The sequence below is a fragment of the Scyliorhinus torazame genome, chromosome 11 (assembly GCF_047496885.1).
Source record: "Scyliorhinus torazame isolate Kashiwa2021f chromosome 11, sScyTor2.1, whole genome shotgun sequence".
NCBI classification, from domain to species: Eukaryota; Metazoa; Chordata; class Chondrichthyes; order Carcharhiniformes; family Scyliorhinidae; genus Scyliorhinus; species Scyliorhinus torazame.
Genome location: NC_092717.1, coordinates 147,085,221 through 147,106,846, shown reverse-complemented (window position 1 = coordinate 147,106,846; position 21,626 = coordinate 147,085,221). Strand labels below are relative to the sequence as shown.

The 21,626-nt window shown below is 47.2% G+C and overlaps 1 protein-coding gene across 3 annotated transcripts in view; it reads left to right on the top strand.

Moving 5' to 3' along the window:
* The window catches only part of tatdn1 (TatD DNase domain containing 1), a 70,883-nt gene extending 55,679 nt beyond the window's left edge, over positions 1-15,204 (top strand). For all 3 annotated transcript variants that reach the window (XM_072467866.1, XM_072467867.1, XM_072467868.1), the window contains 2 exons: positions 4,583-4,709; positions 13,881-15,204. In XM_072467866.1, the coding sequence (XP_072323967.1) occupies positions 4,583-4,709; positions 13,881-13,983 (230 nt within the window). In that variant the 3' untranslated portion in view covers positions 13,984-15,204. The remainder of the gene's footprint in view (positions 1-4,582; positions 4,710-13,880) is intronic.
* Positions 15,205-21,626: the final 6,422 nt, after the last annotated feature.

Here is a 21,626-nt window from a genome sequence, read left to right as displayed (position 1 = left end):
GAACCATGCCCCAAATGAGTGGACTGAATGGTCGTTAACCTACTTACTACCTACCTGCACGGGATCCAACAGCCTCCCTTGATTCCTCGGCCTCCACAGCGAGGATGCAGCTGGTGCTGATCAGGCAGAATGGCACCCGGGGGCGTCTCCCGGTCTACTGGAGACCCCTGGGTGGTCAGATAAGTGCAGGGTGCCTCCCTGGCCCTCCCCCGGAACACAGGCACCTTGGCACCAAGTGCCCAAATGGCACTGCCAGGGTGGCAGTACAAGGGTGCCCGAGTGCGAGTGGCACTGCTACGGGTCAGGGGGTGAGGGGGCTATGCCCATTAAATGAGGGTGGAGGGAGGTTTGAAGGGTGGTGGAGTGCAGGGCAGTTGTGTAGGGGCCTCCGAAAGGGGGGAGTGCTGATGGCTGGGATTCCCAGAAGCTAGGGGATGCTGTCGTGGGGGCCTGAAGAGGGGAGACCCCCAGGGACCCCAGAGCAGGATGTTCTCACTTGGGGGGTATGGGGTACTGTCCATCTGGGTGGGGTTGACATTGCCCATGAGTGGAGGGTGTGGGGGAAATAGTGACCCGATCTTCAGCACCCCAGTGCTAAAAAAGATTCTGGGCAGGATTCTCTGTCCCGCTAGCCAGCCAATGCGGTTTCCCATTGTGGGCAACCCCACGCCGTCAGGAAATGCGCGGGTGCGAGCGCTGCCGGTGTACGTCCACCCGGCAAATGAAGAATCCTGCCCGAGGTCGATGGACTCTTCCATTGTACCATAACAATGTGCCATTCTTGCAGCGGGTGGGGCAGGACAATCCAGCCCCAAGTTTGGGCTAAACCGGAGAGAAACTCCTTGTGGCCCAAAAAAGTGACTAGGTGTCGTTGAATGGTGGTGGGGAGCTCGCTGGCAGAACCGACAGGGGGCTCCCTGGGGGACCCGCCACAAATTAACTTGGGGCTCGATCTTCTGGCCTCGTTGTGCTCGGGCTCGTAAGTGGCGTGGCCGGTGAATGGCGGGAGAGGCCGGGAGCCGCAGCAGGCGGTTTGGCCGGCCTGACCCGTGGGTGGGTTTAACGACTTACCGTGGCATGATGGGAGGCTGGTTGTCACCGCTTGAGGCCCATTTCCATGTGGGTGGCAGGGGCCGCCTGTCGTCTGGCAGCCTCCTGTCCTTCGCCGGCCTCAGCGGGTGCTCACGATGGAGCCGATTTGTGCTCCTGGGGCGCCGTGGTTGGGGGGGGGGGCCTGTCTTTGTGCATGGGCAGGGAGACCAAGGTGCTGGCATTGCTGCCCCGGTGCTCAGCGGGGGGAGGGTGGCCCTCGGCTGAGGGTAGTGGGCCACCATAGAGGGGGTGGGGGAGTGAGTCGTGGGGAGACGACTTGGGGGGGCTCGCTTATGGCGGAGCCGTGCCGGCCCTTGGTACGCCGCCGAATGCCAGGGGCAGCCCTGTCCCTGCCAGTCTGCCCCACGGGTCGCCCGTGGTCCCCGCCGACTGCTGGGGCCTATGGCTGCACGGCTGAGGGCTGTCGATGGTGGGGGGCTGGCGGTTATGGTTGGGTGGGCGCTTGGTGCCTGCTGGATGGGTTCCTGGGGGTGGGCCGGCTGTGTGGTGTGTGTGAGTCATTGCCTAGTGTTCCAGTCGGGCCTTGGTGCCTGGGGTTGGCACAGCTCCTGGAGGATGGTCGCAGCTGGAGGATGGGTTGGTGCTGTGGCGAGGTGGGCGGCTGCCTGGAGGGGCGGGCGGAGAGTCCAGGGGTCGACCCTCGTTGGTGGGAGGGATGGTAGGGGCATCGTGATGTTTGTGCGGGGGGTTGTTTGGTGTGCTGTGCAGTGGCCCCTGCCCCCTACGTGCCCTCATTGGTGCTCAATATGTTTGGCCCTCCTAGATCTACCACTACGACTTGGTGTTTCCCCAGGATGTGCGTCTGGGCTAGGGGCGGCTGGCTGCTTGCCTCGTCCCGTGGCCTTCGGTGGACGTCCTTGGGGCCGGAGGGTCCTGGCTCCGTTGTCGGCGGCACATACACAGCGGTGCTGCCCTGAACCGTCTGGCTGACCCTGAGACGCGGCCTCGTCAGAGGGGTGGAACTCTGGAGTGCTGGTGGCCACTCTCGCCGCCCTATGGGAAGGTCTGGGTTGGCACTCATCGTGCCCTCCTCTCGCTTGGTGCCCACAAGGCCCTGGGGTTCACCCTGGAATGGAGGGGCAGCTGGTTCGCACTCCCGCTGCCCCTGCACCATCTATCTCTGGCTGCTCCGCATGGTCTGCACCATCGGGCTGACACCCTCTGCGATGCTCGTCAGCGACTGGGACAAGCTCCGCAGCGCCTCCGCCATTCCTATCTGAGAGCAGGACATGTCCCGCAGAACCCCATCAAGGTCGGCCTGGTACTGGGTGACATCCCCCAGTGAGGCAGACATACTCTCGAGGCCCTCCGCCATGGCCGTCACTCACCGACTGCACAACGCCTTGGACACCTTCACTCATGGTACCGACGTCATGCACCAGGCTCTCCACTGCTGTCGCCACCCGAGCAGTATTGGCCTCGGTGCCACTCATTGTTGGCACCATCTCCTGTCCGTAGCATATGTGACTCCTCCAATTGGCTATGGATCTGCTGGAGTGTCGCTGGCATCTTCCTCTGAACATTCCGGCTGCTCTCAAACATCTTCATCAGCTCCGGGAAACTCTGTGCCAAGGGTGCAGCATGAGGCTGGGACCCAGCTGGGTCCAGGGATCCAGCAGACCTCTGACTGCTGTCGCGGCTGGGGCTTCCTACCTCCTCCAGACGTATATCAGCAGCAATGTGGTGCTCATCAGATTGTGCCCCAGAAGCCTGACCACTAACATTTCCCACCTGAGGTGTGTGCATCTGCGCTGGTGGAGGGTGGGGATGACAGCTGTGCTGCGACTATAATGGTTGCATCCTCGGAGCTCTCCTTCGAGGTGTTCTCCTCCGAGTCAGGAGTTGGTGTCGCCCGGGATGGGCCGGCGCCGGCGGATGGAGGACCCTTGGAAGAATGAACATATGGTCAGTGGGAGGGATGGGTCAGTCAGTAAAGCAATCACTAGTCACGTTTGACTGGTCCTCCAGTGGGGCCGGTGGTTCCTCACCTCTGTCTCGTCTGCCAGCCTCCGCTTAGGTGACCACCCTGTCCTCGGCCACACCGGTCACCTCCAGGGCCCGCTCCTCGAAGGAGGTGAGGATTCTCAGATCCGGCACCCCACCACCAGTCTGGGCCCCCTCCTGCCGATTCTGGGAAAGCTTTCCTGAGGGGACACAGAGGGCATCTTTTGCCATACGTGTGGTTCAAAGTTGTGGGGGGTTGGTGTGGGGGGAGGGTGATGGTGGGAGGGCTGGGGGGATGCTCCCTTGGTGGGGGTGGGACGTTGGTGTCTACTCACCCGTGCTGCCCGGTGTAGGTCGCTTACCTTTTGACACTGGAGGCCAGTCCTCCTGGTCACACTGCCCGAGCTGACTGCTGCCGCCACCTCATCCCAGGCAGCACTGGCTGACTTGTGGCTCACCCTCCGGGACCTTTGGGGAAACAGTACTTCCCTCCTGGTCTCCACTGCATCCAGGAGCCTCACCAGGTCAACATCCCTGAATCTTGGGGCGGGTCTCCTCCGTGCCATTGTTGTGAGCTGGCTGGTGTTGGCAGAGCAAGTGCAGTCTAAGTGCGGCTGGATCATGTTAGCGGAGGGCTGGCGAGCGCAGTCACGGTGAATCAGTTGGAGAGCCAGCATTCAGGGCGGAAAGCCCGTGAGGCCTTAAGTGGACCAATTAACTTTAAATAATGTTGCTGGCCTTGCTTTGTATGTGCCGCCGATGGGTGGGGGGGGGGGGCCGCCCCTGTGGAATGAGGTGAGCGACTGGGGCCTGTGGAACGAGGTGAGCGACTGGCTGCCTCTGCCTCAGATGTGCATCCTGGAGACACACCAAGACATAGTGGTAGGGTGGCACGGTAGCACAATGGTTAGCACTGTTGCTTCACAGCTCCAGGGTCCCAGATTCGAATCCCAGCTTGGGTCACTGTCTCTGTGGAGTCTGAACGTTCTCCCCATGTCGGCGTGGGTTTCCTCTGGGTGCTCCGGATTCCTCCCACAAGTCCCGAAAGATGTGCTGTTAGGTAATTTGGGCATTCTGAATTCTCCGTGTACCCGAACAGGTGCCGGAATGTGGCGACTAGGGGCTTTTCACAGTAACTTCATTGCAGTGTTAATGTAAGCCTACTTGTGACAATAAAGACTATTATTATCTTGTGAGCATTTTTATGTTGGGTGTATTAAAATTTGGATGCAGTGCAGAACTTTTTTCAGAGCAGCCAAAACACTCTGCCTCCACTCCAACCACACACAGGCCACTGCAAACTTATGGCTAAATTAAAGGCAAACTCACTTCATATAGCATCTTTATTGTTAGCAGAGAAAGCTGGCGGTGTGTTTTAATCCAGACCCCCAGAAGTGAAGGGATCTTTCCACTAAATTAATTATGTGGTTTTTTTAAAATTAGAAACTGATTGAGACTTCTGGGCAGATGTCTGTTTGGTTGTAGCTCTTGAAAAACTATCATGTAATTATTTATTTTTGAAAAGATGCACCATGGTGTGGAGTAAAGAACACACATGCAGGTGCTAAATTTGTGACAACAACTTTTCCAACAAAGAAGAAGTGGGAAGAAGGATACTGCCTCAAGGACCGGAATGAACCATGCCATATCATGTGAGTACGGAGGAAAGTTCGCACACAGCTTATTCAAATGCTCAATGTTTTGTGCCTATATATTTTTTCGCGACTTTCTTTCAAGATGTTTATTGCAATGGAGGTACTATCCGGGTCATATTTCCAAGACACCACATACACTAGACAAGTAATAGTTATTCATCATGCTTCATTAGCCAGATTGTATTTTGGGACTTGGTCGCATCACTGTTTCCTAGATAGGTAATATATTTGGTTTTCTTCCCTGTGTTTCATCCAAAGTAGAATGCAATGCACTAGATGCAGTGCATAAGTTACTAAATCTATAGAGAACAATATGAAGCTTAAAATGATTTCCAATTCTCTGATCCAGCTTTAAATTGGACAAATTATCAAAAAGGAAAACACTTCTTGGCTATGCACTTGTGCATGCAGATTTTCATGATTTAAGTAGGGAATCTGTTGGGGCAGCACAGTGGTTAGCACAGCTGCTGAGGTCCCAGATTCTATTCTGGGTCGCTATCCGTGTGGAGTTTGCACATTCGCCCCGCGTTTGCATGGATTTCGCCCTCAACCCAAAAGATGAGCAGAGTAGATGGATTGGCCACGCTAAATTGCCCCTTAATTGTAAAAAATGAATTGGGTACACTAAATTTAAAAATAAAAAAAAGTAGGGAATCTGTCTATCTGTAAAGAACGCCTGCAGTTCTTTAGAAACCCTTGTGTTCTTTTTTTACTTTGGTTTCTCCTTTCAGCTAAATAATACCTATCCAACCTACCTTTTTTGAGTCTTCTCAGCTCCTTCTCACTTATAGTGAAGGTGGTATTGCTTGATATGTACTTGGCCTCTTGTCTCACCTGGCTGGCTCCGTACCAGCCCCCCCCATGGTCTCAGGTAGTCCCCCCCACATGGTCTCAGGTAGTTCCCTGGCTCTCTCTTTTTTTTTTTTTCTCTCTCTCTCTCTCTCTCTCTCTTTCCCCCCACCCCCGGGAACTATTGGGCCCTCCCCACCTACCCTGGGCACCCTCTTTTCAACATTTCTCTCACTGCATCATCAATTATTCCCACTCGTGTCCCAAGAGCCTTATTTTCCTCCCCCCTATTCATCATGCTTCTTCTTACCATGTACCCACCACTTGACAGTCCCCATTTATCCTGGATTGGCATCTATTATCAGGCAAATGGGATTAACCATTTGCCCTTCGACCAGGTGTCAAATACAGCAGTGTTACTTAACCGTGTTTACTGGTTCTGCTATTTCAGGCAGTTTAAGCCGCTGTTTGAGTGAGATTATCTGTCGTTTCAGGCAGCCACCAGTGTTAAACAAGTGATGGTTTGCTGAAGCTCGAGCAGCATTTATAATACATGCTGAAGTAATGAAACTGACCAGACCACTGCGTCCTTCAGCTCACTATTGGTGACTAACGCTACAAGCTTTCACCTCACATCGTCAGGAATCTATAGCCAGGAATATTTTCCATAATTCTAGTTAAAGGGGAGAAGTGTGAAATCTTAGACACCGTATATATAATGACAGAGGAAGTACTGGAGGACTGACATCCTTGAAGGTGGATAAATCACCAGGGCCAGATGGATTGTATCCCTGGTTGTTAAAAGAAGCCAGGGAGGAAATAGATGCTCTGAGGATTATTTTCCAACCCTCACGGAATACAGGCGAGGTACCAGAGGATTGGAAGTTGGCGAATGTTATATTGTGCAATTATTTTAAAAGGATGCAAAGGATAAACCAGATAATTAATTATTAGTCAGTCTAACTTTAGTGGTGAGCAAATTATTGGACTTCATTCTGGAGACCGGATAAAGTGATCCTCTTCTGATCACTAATTACAAATTCTGATTGGGAGTGTTGAATCCCAAGTTTCTTTACCCGTCAGTCTGGCCTCAATAAAAGTCTAGATGGATTTGCAGGTATAACATTAGTTATTTTATTCAGCTTGCAAGCTAAACTTAGTCCACAGTGATACAGATAACATCTTGCTCTCTGCAGCTCCGGGACTAAGTGAGCATAAGACAAAGAGCTCCGTACTGATACATTCAAATGGCATCAAGTTTCACATACTCGACGCCCATAGGTCATCCTATGTCCCTCCTGACCTGTTTGATCTGTTCTGATTGGCTCACTTCCAATCCCTTTCTCCGGCCCCTATCAATCCAGCATCACTCTCGTAGACACACCTCTTCCTGCTTTTTCCATGCGGTCTAAAATCCTTTGTCTATGAACTAACCAGAATCAAAAGTGGCTTATTTCTACATTACATTAACTAATATCTCTAAAGTAACTATTTTATATCACATTCGTCATTCCCTCCCTTTATCATTCCATGATAACCGGACTATCTAATCCATAGCTACGGTTCCCCATCTAAAAAGATCCGTCGCTGCATTTCCAATTCCTGGTTTAGCCCCCCCTCACCTGCTTCACCCTCATGAATTTTAACAGTTACATTTTTTGGGGCGTTGATCTGATCCAGTGCACCCCGCATTCTACCCATCACACATTTAAGGATGGCCAGGCCCACAAAGATGCAGCCGATAGCTACCACTAAATACATGGCCATATTTATCAACCAGTCCTTCCAACCTCCAAATCCCCAGTTACCCCAAGAGTTAGGATCCTGCATCCCGTCCAAGTGATCCCGTATGCGATCCATAAATTTAGTGATGTTAGCGGTCAAGTCTTGAACTCCCATGATACACTTGCCCTGCACTATGGCGCATACCCCACCCTCACGGGCCAGAAGATAGTCAAGAGCATACCGGTTCTGCATTGCAAACAACCGTAGCTGAGTCAACTCCTTGGTTATTGCCCCGAGGGCTCTCAAGGTTTCATTTCCCAAGATGGTAAGGCCACAAATAAAATAATTCCTATCACTGACAGCCAAGGAACCCCCCACACCTCCTAGTGTCAATACGCTCAGAATCCCCCACCCGGCTGAGTGGCCCCGGTTGGGTGCAAGAACCTGAGGTTTTTTCCAGTTCTCGCAAAATTCAGCAGAGACTGCACGGCGTGCTAACTGATTATGCAGCTTCCACGCCGAAGGGCAGGGGACTGTGGTAGGGACTAGAGTCCCTATAGCAATTCGGCGGGGAAATGGGGGTGACAAAACGTTGGTCGCTGTACCATTAAATAAAAAGTAGTATCCTTGCTACTATATATCAGCATATCTGTTGCGTAAGGACCCCCCAGTGGCCCAGTTTATCCAACTGTTTATCAAACGCCCATTCGGGCCGCCTAGCAATGCGGAAAGCCCTAGTCCCAACAGTGATATGAGAGACATTCGCCCAGCCACAGAGGAGCTGGAGGCCGGCGTTCAATGGAACGCAAGTGGTGTTGTAACAAACGCATTGGCCAGACGCCTGGGTGATATGACACCTCCTGTCCGTACAGGTGGGGAACAGACATGTTATATTTGTCCCCCTCTACCAGCAAACAGCCGTATCCTTCACTGCTGAAACAATTCTCGTACGACCGGGAATCCCTATTGGGAGTGAAGTGGCTAGGTATGTACGCCCTCCACCGTTGCAGCCTATCGTACTGTGAATGGGAATTATCCCGAGGAAGGGTAAGGCAAATAGCCGGTGGTGCTGAACCCGGATCGTAAGGAAGAGTGACCTGCTCGGGCAGTGGCTCGGAATGCTGACAATGAACCACTGTTTGGGGAGTGCCCCAAAGCGGTGAAACAGAAAATAACCTAGACACCGCTGCAGGGTTTGGGTAGCAGACAACCCGTCCCTGGCCATACAAGCGGTGGTAAATCTGGTAGAAGAGATTCATACTACCCGGGTTTTCCTCAGTTTGGCCTTTAACTAACTTAAGTGTATCTCCCGGTAACCTACGTTCTAGCTGTACTTCCCTTCTCATACGCCCCATCCTCTCTCTAGTCCCTTTCACTTTCTCATAGCCTCTTCCTACGCTCTTCTGACAGCCTGATGTTACCTTTATTGCACCACTCTTAACACACCCAAAATCAAATTTACATGTATTCCAAAAACAAGGCAATGTCCATATAATGTTCCCTTCCCATCGCCGGGACCGGTGAAACTGCTTCATGACTCCTGCATTCTCCTTAACTTTGACGACCTTCCATGAGTCGATACCATGTCCTCGTGTATGGGGGCAGCGAAGAACATCACCTTTGCATAGGTGATGTATCCTTGTAGATTGGTTGGAGCTACACAGATACATAATATTCCCCTTTTCCATGTCCATCGCCAATAACACGCCAAGCGAAGTGAGGCCAAATATCATACAGACGATGCGTAGCCACTCCATCATGCTCCACACCTGTAAAATAGCACTGGAGAAGGGAGGCAGGTTAGTATCCGACCTTTTACAGTAGTGGAGATGGACTCAATTTACAGTGATGTAGGTGGACCCAAGCACTTCGCCCCTCCACTTTAACTGCTGTGGGGGTGGTAAGGAGAACTTGGAAGGGCCCGTCCCATCACGGCTCCGACCCCTTCCTAGTCCAATTTTTGACCATGACATAACTACCGGGCTGGACTGAAAGTGAGCTAGGTACTGGGGGCGATGGCTGGTGAGCCGTGCGGACCTGGCCATGGAGTTCCTTGAGCACTTGCGTGAGGGCTAGAACATAGGTGGTCATCTCTTCAGTCATCTGATGAAACTGAACCAGTCTGGGAACCTGCAGGCTCCAGGGAGTTCTAAGAGGCCTGCCATAAAGAATCTCGGCAGGAGAGAGCCGGGCCGGTCCCACAGGTGTAACCCGCAGCTGGAAGAGGGCAACGGGGAGCAACTTAAGCCATGTCAGTCCCGTGTCTGCTCTTAATTTAGCCAATTTAGTTTTGAGGGTCTGATTGTGTCTCTCAACCAACCCGGCCGCCTGTGGTATAAGCACAGTGTAACTGCTGGCGTATGCCCAACTGGGAGCAAAACTCCTTGTTAATTTGTCCAATAAAATGAGGCCCATTATCAGAACTTAACTGAGCTGGTATACCGTACCGGGGAATGATTTCCCGCATCAAGACTTTAACCACAGTAGCAGCTTTATTATCGATAGTCGGATACGCCTCGACCCATCTGCTGAACACATCCACAATGACCAAAACATATTTATAACATTGACACCTTTCTAACTCAATGTAATCCATTTGGAGCGTCTCAAAGGGACCACTGGGCAACGGGGTTTGCCCCATCCCACAAGGGATACCTTTTCCGGTGTTATATTGCTGACAAATCAAACACCGATTACTGATACTTTGGGCCAACCCCTGCATTTTAGGGTGCCACCAAGTGTCCAGCAACAAATCACTAGTCCCTTGAGCCCCACAATGAGTTGCAAAGTGTACACATTCAATGACCCATAAAGCCAGCACATCAGACATACAAGTCTGATGTGCAGGCGTGGTCCATAAAGAGGAAACAGAATCATATGTACAACCTAACTGTTTCCACATTTGTTTATCACTCTCAGGAGCGTCCTCCTGTAACCTTGTGACGTCTTGGATGGTTGGCATTGACTTGTCAGAAGCAGACATATTTATAGTAGATCGTTTAGTCTGACTTAACATCTTAGGCACCATCACTTGCTGAATTTGCGCGGCTGTTCGCGCTGCACAATCTGCTCATTCATTACCAACGTCAACTGGGGTCCTACCATTCGTGTGGGCAGCGCATTAATTGAACTTAAATCCTGTACTAATCGGTCTGGTTTGGCTGGTTTAGGCACAGCAAGTATGGGGGTGTTACATTCTGATTGGCAAGGGACCAAAATATCCTGTTTCAACAGCTCTTGAATTAATTTATCTATTGACGGAGCAGCTTGAGATTTCAGGGGGTATTGCTGAATGGAAGGTAGCTTTACATGATCCTTAATCATCACCTTGATAGGTGTAACATTTGTCTTTCCCACTTGTGATGGGTATTCCGCCCAGACCTGTGGATTGACATATTCCAACACATCATGTCCCCTGTGATGCTGCAGTCGAGTGTTAATCGTTTCAGGGACCTCAAAATATTTTATGGTAGTGCCGTCCGGCATGACTTGAAGAGCGTACTCTGTTGGATCCGAATGATCCACTGCCCTCCTGACCATTCGCTCCATATCCCTGGCATGGTACTGGTCATGGACCTGACGTGTAATATGAGGGCTTACCGAAGCTGACTGTGGCCATAACTGTGGTGATAGTGTAACAAAATCGGCTGTACCTTCTTTTCCCATGACTGTGGCTGTAACCTTGACTGGCCATTCGGTCTCAAGTAATGGCCGGTATTTGTCCTCCAACTCCCTGTTTCGTCCAGTTCTGTCATAGGCCAGGGTAACGTGATGCAGTGACTGTTCAACGTCTAACGTCCACCACTGGGGGGTGATAGAAATATAGCACTGTTGTCTCATCCTCCATGATGTAACCGTTACCCCCTCATCTCCGCACTCTAGCTGTAGCTGGAAGATACACAGTAAATTTCGGGCCAACAAGTTACAGTCCAATCCAGTAGTCACTACAAACTGATGATCTGCAGACTTATTCTCGTAAGTGACTGTCGCAGGTTCAGAAATAGGATACTCACACACCTGTCCTGTCTTTTATAGGGGCATTCCTGTTGCCAGTGATCTGCACGGCCGCAATTAAAACATGCATTGCTCCCTCTATATCTGCCTCGTCCTCTTCTCCCAGTAGACCAATGGCCCCTCAGAGGGGGCTGCGGTTGTAAAGCTGTCGATGCATTCGGTGGGCCATAAAAAGGAGCTGAGGGTCCCTTTTGGGTGGGTTTGGTATCTTCCTAATCGGCAACTGTCTCTGAATCTCACCAGGGGGCACTCTAGCTATTTCCCCTTTGTTCCAAGACTTCAACGTCTCTCCCTGTCACTAGGGGGAGTTCTTTCTCTTCAAAAGAATTTGTTTCAGCTTCCTTTGTTCCCGAACCTTGTGGTTTCTCCTTAGTTTGGAGAGACTTGGGTGGTATGCTTTATTGTTTCTGGTGAGGGTCAAGCCCCTCTCTCGTTGTCCGAGATCTTGTCCTAGAGCTAACTGGGCTTGTGGGACAAAGCTCCTCTTGTTCTACTGATCGTGAAGTTGGTAAATCAGGACCCACACTATCACCCAAAAGGGCTTGAGTTACTGGCATATTTGGAATCTGGGGAGCAATGACTGGGTATATATTATTATACTCTGGCGGTTCTGGAATGAGTGCAGACCATGCTACAGGTGCAGACGGAACTTTTAATGACTTTTCCAAATTATTGAATTTTTCTTTTTCTGTCAATTCAAGGCCAGCCATTGAACTACATAGCTCATCTCTTGTTTGACCCGCGTCTTTCCTGTCTCTACTTGCGCTTTTTTTTTAAACTTAAAAATGTTTTAAAATTCAAATTGAATTACTGCAACTTGCAAGCTTAGCTCTGATCTCAACTCAGAACTAAATTTACGATTTGCTTAACACAAACTTGTATAACATTTACAACTTAATTATTTCTTTATCTTAACAATTTTTCTTTTAACAAGTTTTTTTTCTCTTTAACATTCACATAAATGTTGGCAAAATCAACTATCATCTCCAGATTTACACTTTTTAAAAATGCTGTCCGTGACCTCCTTTAAGTTTCTATTAATCTCCTGATAAAATGAGATAAACATTATTTCAAGTAAGTAAAACTTAAGATTCTGGCAATTTCAATCAATTGCTTTTGAAAATAATAACTTTTATCAAAGAGGTGGAGAAACCCACTGGTTTCCTTTAATTAATTCAAAACGTAACTTTGCTGGTGTTCACTGACTCAAAGGAAAGGTATCCGATTACACTACAGGCTGCTGCTGTTATCTCAAAGCCTGAGTGAGAAGCACTGTCTGTCTTTTGATTTTGCCTGCTGCTGTTAACCCTTTGAGAGACTTTTGCTTCAACCAATATGCAGCATTCCCCACAATCTCAACTAGTCCTCGGAACTGCGTTTTTCGCCACTACAGTCCAAGGGTTCAATTTTAGCTTAATCAACTATATATTTAACACACTCACACATGGAGGTGAACCATTTTCAATTTCAAATGTCCCATCGACCTCCCATAACCTAACCCAAGCCGAATTAACAATATGAAATCCCATCAATTAAAATGCTAATCCCCAGACTGACCTTTGATTTCGTCGAGGCGGTCTTTCTGTGCCAACCGCGAGTGATCAGACGATAAGAAGAGGGGAACAATCAATGCGCGGTCATTTTCCAGTTCTACATTGAGGGCCCTTTGTTCCCCATCCTCCTGTTCATAATCAGTCTAATTCTGATTTCGCAGTTGGATCAGGACCGCCCTGAGAAATCCCGGGTTTTCGGCACCAAATGTTGAATCCCGAGTTTCTTTACCCGTCAGTCTGGCCTCAATAAAAGTCGAGATGGATTTGCAGGTATAACATTAGTTATTTTATTCAGCTTGCAAGCTAAACTTAGTCCACAGTGATACAGATAACATCTTGCTCTCTGCAGCTCCGGGACTAAGTGAGTATAAGACAAAGAGCTCCGTACTGATACATTCAAATGGCATCAAGTTTCACATACTCGACGCCCATAGGTCATCCTATGTCCCTCCTGACCTGTTTGATCTATTCTGATTGGCTCACTTCCAATCCCTTTCTCCGGCCCCTATCAATCCAGCATCACTCTCGTAGACACACTTTTTCCATGCGGTCTAAAATCCTTTGTCTATGAACTAACCAGAATCAAAGTGGCTTATTTCTACATTACATTAACCAATATCTCTAAAGTAACTATTTTATATCACATTCGTCAGGAGTGGAGAGACTGGCTGCAAGTGGTCACATGTATTTTGCCACTTCTACCTGAGCCTTTCCCACTGATCCACCCCCAAATCCCTATCAATGTGCTTCTCGACCACAACCCACAACCAGCTTTTCACTGATTCCAACCCCAAGGATCCAGAGACAAAATTAATGCCAAGGAAGCTTGTGTTAGTTAAACTCAGCAACTGAATTTCTCAATCATGTACATGAATATTCAGATTTATGATGGGTATCAATTGTCATCAGTTTGCTTTTCTGAAATGTACTGTTGCAAGAATGTGACAATGTTTTGTATAGAATGTCTTTATTATATTCGCAAAATATAAGAACACAAAATTTGAGTAGTTTTAGAAGTATCTAGTTTTCCGATGTTAATCTCTGAATACCAATCATATTAGTCCCTAATTAATTTTTCTTTTAATAGTCAAGTATTGGAGATAATGGCAGCAGTGCGAGAAGAGGACACGCGTGAACTGAGTAACACCATGTACAATAATACTGTGAAGGTGTTCTTTCCTAATAGTTGATCAACAACTCCTCATTCTGATCATTTGTTTTGAATCTAAACAACTTAACAGGCAGCTGGCAGTGACCCCCCCCCCCCATTTCCAGAGGTGGTACTACCTACTTTATTCTGTTGTTCATACTGGATGTTGAACTCAATGCATGAGCTATTATAGAGTCAATATGAATTTACCTCTACCATTGCTATACATCTTCTGTTAAAAGTGAGTGAGTGAAATTTGCTCACTTTTTAGTAACATTGGGAGATCCTCTTCCAAAATTGAAATTTAGATATGAATGAATGAAATGAAAATCGCTTGTTGTCACAAGTAGGCTTCAAATGAAGTGACTGTGAAAAGCCCCTAGTCGCCACATTCCGGCACCTTTTCGGGGAGGCTGTTATGGGAACAGATAGGAGGGAAAATATGACAGTCTCTGTGATGCATGGATGGCAGCTTCTCTCCTGCACCGAATGAACATATCCATAAGGATAATTAAACTGGCATAATATTCACTAAAGTACCTTAGTAAGATTTTAAAAACTATATAGTACCTCAGTATACAAAATCAGTATATTGTACTTATTGTTATGTTTGCTTAAATCTTTGTTATAATACATCTCTGCCACAGAGATCAGTATTGATTAGATATTTAGCTCATTATGCAAATAATAAAATGGACAAGGACAAATTATGGTCAGCTTGTTTGATTTGGAGCAAGGTGGATGGCATGGTCCAGAACAAACGAGGAGCTGCACAACATTATACAATTCTGATCATTTTTAGCACACACATATATGTACTATGCCTCACAGTGCTGAGGTCCCGGGTTCGATCCTGGCTCCGGGTCACTGTCCATGTGGAGCTTGCACATTCCCCCAGTGTCTGCGTGGGTCTCACCCCCACAACCAAAAGATGTGGAGGGTAGGGGGATTGGCCACGCTAAATTGCCCCTTAATTGGAAAAAAGACATATGTACTATGAGCTTAAGATGTATTGCAAAACCTCATGATGATCAGACCATTATAAGTTTGTGAATATATGGATGAAGATGCTTTATTACAATGTCCATTGAGACAAAAATACAAATAGTTGAACAAGATGTGGAGCAATGTAGTTATCATGTTGTACAAAATCCATGTTCATGACCCAATATTTGGACAAAATTACTTCTGGAATCTTGATGTATGGGAAATTAGATTGATATCATTTATTTGAAAATAAAGCTCTTGTGCTTAATACTGATGCATTCGTTTGTGTTCAAAACATTTGTTTGAAAATAAAATATGCGGTTACGTGCTGAACAAAGCATTCTTTTCTGCTCAAAAGCTCATTGTATGTACAACATGTTCAATGAAAACTGCAATCATATTTTTGAAACAATTGAAAGCACAATATGATTTGATCTATTACATTTCTCAAAGGGCTACATATGCAGTGGTCCATATTTTGTTCTCCGTAACAAACCAACATCGTCAGCCGTTTATTGCACTTGCTGAGATTTTACACTGGAACTTCCTCTCAAATCAGTGTGTGAAAAGACACACCACTCTCTACAGGTGAGCTGAGATGTGAGTGAACAGAGAAATTCCTCAACCAGTTAGATTGAAGAATTGTTAATGAGAAATGCAGTCTAAACCAGGAAGTGACCATTTGAAGATTTAATTCGATGTCAATCGGGTACGGAAAGTAAAATCAAGAGGGAAGGAAAGATTGTTTTGGGAGTGAAAAGTAAAATAGAAGAGTTAAAATAACATTTTTAAAATATTAAAATCTGAAGGAATAAGATACGACATTTGTAACGTTAATTTTGAGTTCTAGAACATGTGACAGTAATTAAGATTTATCTTGCTATTAAAAGGATACTTACAATCATATGGAGAAGACCTAGCTTTAACTGATGAGTTTAGTGGGTATATATCACAAGTAAGCAACTTCACTTCACTCCATGTATTTCGTTGGTGGGATACCTGCTTCTGTAGGTACAGGGCAATTTGGACAGTCATTTTTTGCTTTAAGATTTTCCGATTTTTAAACATTCAGAAATTGCACTATGGTTTTCTAAAATTCCTTCGATTGGAGAACAATACCATCAAACTGGAAGTTGGCAAGTATAACACATGCTTTTTAAAAAAGAATGGAAAATGGCAAACTACAGGCCAGTTAGCCTAACATTAGCCATTGGGAAAATTATGATATCCATTATTAAGGAAGTCTTAACAATAGGAGGCAACATGGTTTCACAAAAGGAAAATCCTGTTTCCCAAAATGTATTCGTATGCTTCGAGGATGTAACTAGTAGGGTAGATAGAGGAGAACTAGTAGATTTATTACACCTGGATTTCTAAAAGGCATTTGATCAGGTCCAACATAAAAGGTTAATAGGTAAGAAAGGCTCATGGAATTGGGGTCATATATTAGCATGGACAGAAGATTGGTTAACAGACGGGAAGCAGAGGATGGCCATAAAAAGGGCATTTTCAAGTTGGTAGGCTGTGACTAATGGAGTGCTGCAAAGATCAGTGCTGGGGGTGTCAGCTATTTACAACCCATAGATTTTTTTAATAAGGGGTCATTTAGCGTGGCCAACCCATCTTTGGGTTGTGGGGGGTGAGACCCATGCAGACAAGGGGAGAATGTGTAAACTCCAAATGGACGGTGACCCGGGGTCGAAGTCGAACCCGGGTCCTCAGTGCCGTGAGGCAGCAATGCTAACCACTGCACAATCATGCATTGTTAAATGTAAATCTTTATTGTCACAAGTAGGCTTACATTAATACTGCAATGAAGTTAGTGAAAAGCTCCCAGTCGCCACATTTCGGTGCCTTGAGAGTAATGTATTTATGCTGATAATACAAAGCTTGGTGAAAAGATAAACTATGGGGAGGACATGGAGGCCGCAAAGAGATATAGGCAAGTTAAATTAGCAGACAACAAGATGTGGGTAAGTGTAGTTATTTACTTTGATTGTAAGAATAGAAAAGCAAACTTTTTAAAAGGTGTGACCCGTTTACTTGTTGAAGAACACTCGAGACATGGGGGTAATCATACAAGACAGCTAGCATGCAGGGTCAGCAAGCAATTAGGAACGCAAATACCATGTTAGCTTTTATTACAAGGAGATTAGAGTACAGGAATAAAGAAGTCTTGCTGTGATTGGATTGGTTTATTGTCATGTGTACTGAGGTACAGTGAAAAGTATTTTTCTGCAAGCAGCTCAACAGATCATTAAGTACATGAAAAGAAAATACATAATAGGGATAAGATAAGTAAAAAGAGGATCTGTTTGGGAGAGTCGTCACGCTCTGGCACCATCTTGTGATCTACATTTAATTGCACAGGACTTTGATGAGACCACATCTGTAATACTGTATTGCATATGTGTATATGCAGTTGTCTCCCATGTTTAGCGAAGGACAAAGTGGTACAGCAAAGGTCATTAAATTGGTCCCTGGGATGAGTGGGTGTTCCCAGCTATCTGCTGCTCTTGTCCATCCAGATAGTTGTGGGTTTAGAAGGTGCCACATGAGGAACCTTGGTGAGTTCCTGCAGTGCATCACAGATGGTACACATGGCTGTCACTGTCAGTGGTGGAGGGTTTGAATGTTGTAGAGGGGGGAGCATTCCAGCAGGCTGCTTTGTCCTGGATAATGTTGAGCTTTTTTAAAAATTTAGTGGACCCAATTCATTTTTTTAAAATTAAGGAGCAATTTAGCGTGGCCAATCTTTGGGTTGAGGGATCGAAACCCACGCGAACACAGGGAGAATGTGCAAACTCCACACGGACAGTGACCCAGAGCCCGGGCTCGAACCTGGGACCTTGGCGCCGTGAGGCAGCAGTGCTTTCCACTGTGCCACCATGCTGCCGGTGTTGAGCTTCTTGAGGGTTGTTGGAGCTGCACTAATCCTGGTAAGTGGAGAGTATTCCATTGCTCTTCTGACTTGTGCCCTGTAGATGGTGGAAAGGCTTTGGGGAGTCGGGGGTGAGTTACTCGCCACAGGATTCTTGGCCTTTGACCTGCTCTGATAGTCACAGTATTTATATGGCTACTCCAGTTCAGTTTCTGGTCAATTGTAACCTTCCCCCACCTCTTTCCAGATAGTGGGGTTTGGTGATGGCTACGTTGGGCAGCATAGTAGCACAAATGGCTAGCACTGTAGTTTCATAGCACCATGGTCCTTGGTTCGATACCCTGCTGAGTCACTGTCTGTGCAGAGTCTGCACGTTCTCCTCGTGTCTGCGTGGGTTTCCTCCTGGTGCTCTGGTTTCCTCCCACAGTCCAAAGACATGCAGGTTAGGTGGATTGGCCATGATAAATTGCTCTTAGTGACCAAAAAGTTTGGGATAGGGTGGAAGTGAAGGCTTAAATGGGTCGATGCAGACGTGATGGGCCAAATGGCCTCCTTCTGCACTGTTATGTTCTAATGCTATTGAATGTCATGGGGGGATGGTCATTGCCTGGCACTTGTGTGGTGCCAATGTTAGTTAATAGAATCCCAAAAGTGTAGAAGGTGGCCATTCCGCCCATCCAGTCTGCAACAATCCTGGAGCCCACTCTCCCACCCTGTAACCCCACCTAACCAGCACATCCCTAGACACTGAAGGGCAATTTTTATCAAGAGATATGGGAGGAAACCGGAGCACCTGCTGGAAACCCACACAGACACAGGGCGAATGTGCAAACTCCACAGTCACCCAAGGTTGGCATTGAACCTGGGTCCCTGGTCCTGTGAGGCAGCAGTGCTAGCCCCTGTGCTACCCCAAAGTTGCCACTTGTCAGCCAAAGCCAGAGCTTGCTGCATTAGGACCTGGATTGCTACAGAAGAGTCACAAATTATGCTGCACATTGTGCAGTCATCTGAACTTCTGACCTTATGATGGAAATCCATTGATGAAGCAGCTGAATGCAGTGATGTCCTGGAGCTGAGATGATTGACCTCCAACCACCACAACCAACTTCCTTTGTGCCAGGTATGATTCCAACAAGCAGAGAGTTTTCCACTTCTGCCCATTGGCTCCAGTTTAGCTAGGGCTTCTCAACGCCATATTTGAGGGCATTCATTCTCGCTTCACCTCACTGGCATTCAACTCTTTGTCCAGGTTTGCACCAAGGCTGTAATAAGGTCAGGAGCTGATCCTGGTGGAACCCAAACTGAGCGTCCATGAGCAGATTATTGCTGAGTAGATGCTGCTTGATAGCATTGTTGGTGACCTCTTCCATTACTTTATTGATCTTAGAGAGTAGACTGATGGGATGGTAATTAGCCAGTTTGGATTTGTCCTGTTTCTTGTGTAGAGGACACCTGGGCAATTTTACACATTACGGGGTTGATGTCAGTGTCGTGACTGTACTGGAACTGCTTTGCTAGGAGTGTGGAAAGTTCAGGAGCACAGGTCTTCAGTACTATTGCTAGAATACTGTCACGGTCATTACAGTATCCATTGCCTTCAGCCATGTTTTTGAGTGACACGAATTGCCTGAAGACTGACCTCTGTGATGCTATACATATCCGGACGATGCCGAGATGGATCATCCACTCGGACCTTCTGGCTGAAGATTGTTGTGAATGCTTCACAAATGTCAGAAAATGTGAAGTTATGCACTTTAGTGGAATAATAAAGGAGCTGAGCATTATTTAAATGAAGAAAGACTGCAGAAAGAAGCAGAGGGATTTGGGGATCCTCGTGCATTAATCACAAAAAGGTAGCGTCCACGTTCAGCAAGTAACTGCGGGGACAAATGGAATGTTGGCCTTTATTTCAAAGGGAGTGGTGTATAAAAAAAATATGGAAGTCTTTCATTTAGCCCCCTTATTTAAGGAAAGATATACTGACATTTGAGGCAGTCCGGAGAAGTTTCACTCGGTTGATCCCGGGTATGGAGGGATGTTCACAGGAAGCGAGATCAATTAGGATGGGCATGTACTCACTGGAGTTTCGAAGTATGAGAAGTGACATTACATAGCACAGTGGTTAGTACTGTTGCTTCACCGCTCCAGGGTCTCTGGTTCGATTCCTGGCTTGGGTCATTGTGTAAAGTCTGCACGTTCTCCCCATGTCTGCGTGGGTTTCTTCCGGGTGCTCCGGTTTCCCCCCTCAAATCCTGAAGGATGTGCTGTTAGGTAATTTGGACATTCTGAATTCTCCCTCAGTGAACCCAAACAGGTGCAGGAATATGGCGACTCGGGGCTTTTCACAGTAATGTCATTGCAGTGTTAATGTCAGTCTACTTGTGACGATAAAGATTATTATATTTGAGAGATATAGAATTCCGAGGTGGTTTGACAGGGTAGATGCTAAGAGGGTTTCCCCTTGTGGGAGAGTCAGGGGTCACCCATTTAAGATGGAGATGAGGAAGAATTTCTTCTTGAACAGTAGTGAATCTGTGCAATTTGAGCAATTCTTTTCTGCAAAGGCTGTAGATGCTGAATTATTAAGTCTGTTTAGGACTGATACACACAAATTTTTAAAATGTACAGGCATCAAAGATTATGGGGATAAGGCAGGAAGGTGGAGTTGAGGATTATCATATCAGGTCAGTCATGGTCTCAAATACAGCACAGAACAGGCCCTTCGGCCCACGATGTTGTGCCAAACCTTTGTCCTAGATTAATCATAGATTATCATTGAATTTACAGTGCAGAAGGAGGCCATTCGGCCCTTTGAGTCTGCACCTGCTCTTGTAAAGAGCACCCTACCCAAACTCAACACCTCCACCCAACACCAAGGGCAATTTTGGACACTAAGGGCAATTTATCATGGCCAATCCACCGAACCTGCACATCTTTGTACTGTGGGAGGAAACCGGAGCACCCGGAGGAAACCCACGCAGACACGGGGAGGATGTGCAGACTCCGCACAGATAGTGACCCAAGCCGGAATTGAACCTGGGACCCTGGAGCTGTGAAGCAATTGTGCTATCCACAATGCTACCGTGCTGCCCTTAAGAACAAATAAATCTACACTATATCATTTTACTGTAATCCATGTACCTATCCAATAGCTGCTTGAAGGTCCCTAATGTTTCCGACTCAACTACTTCCACAGGCAGTGCATTCCATGCCCCCACTACACTCTGGGTAAAGAACCTACCTCTGACATCCCCCCCTATATCTTCCACCATTCACCTTAAATTTATGTCCCCTTGTAATGGTTTGTTCCACCCGGGGAAAAAGTCTCTGACTGTCTATCTATTTCCCTGATCATCTTATAAACCTCTATCAAGTCGCCCCTCATCCTTCTCCGTTCTAATGAGAAAAGGCCTAGCACCCTCAACCTTTCCTCGTAAGACCTACTCTCCATTCCAGGCAACATCCTGGTAAATCTCCTTTGCACCTTTTCCAAAGCTTCCACATCCTTCCTAAAATGAGGCGACCAGAACTGTACACAGTACTCCAAATGTGGCCTTACCAAAGTTTTGTACAGCTGCATCATCACCTCACGGCTCTTAAATTCAACCCCTCTGTTAATGAACGCTAGCACACCATAGGCCTTCTTCACAGCTCTATCTACTTGAGTGGCAACTTTCAAAGATGTATGAATATAGACCCCAAGAGCTCTCTGCTCCTCCACATTGCCAAGAACTCTACCGTTAACCCTGTATTCCGCATTCATATTTGTCCTTCCAAAACGGACAACCTCACACTTTTCAGGGTTAAACTCCATC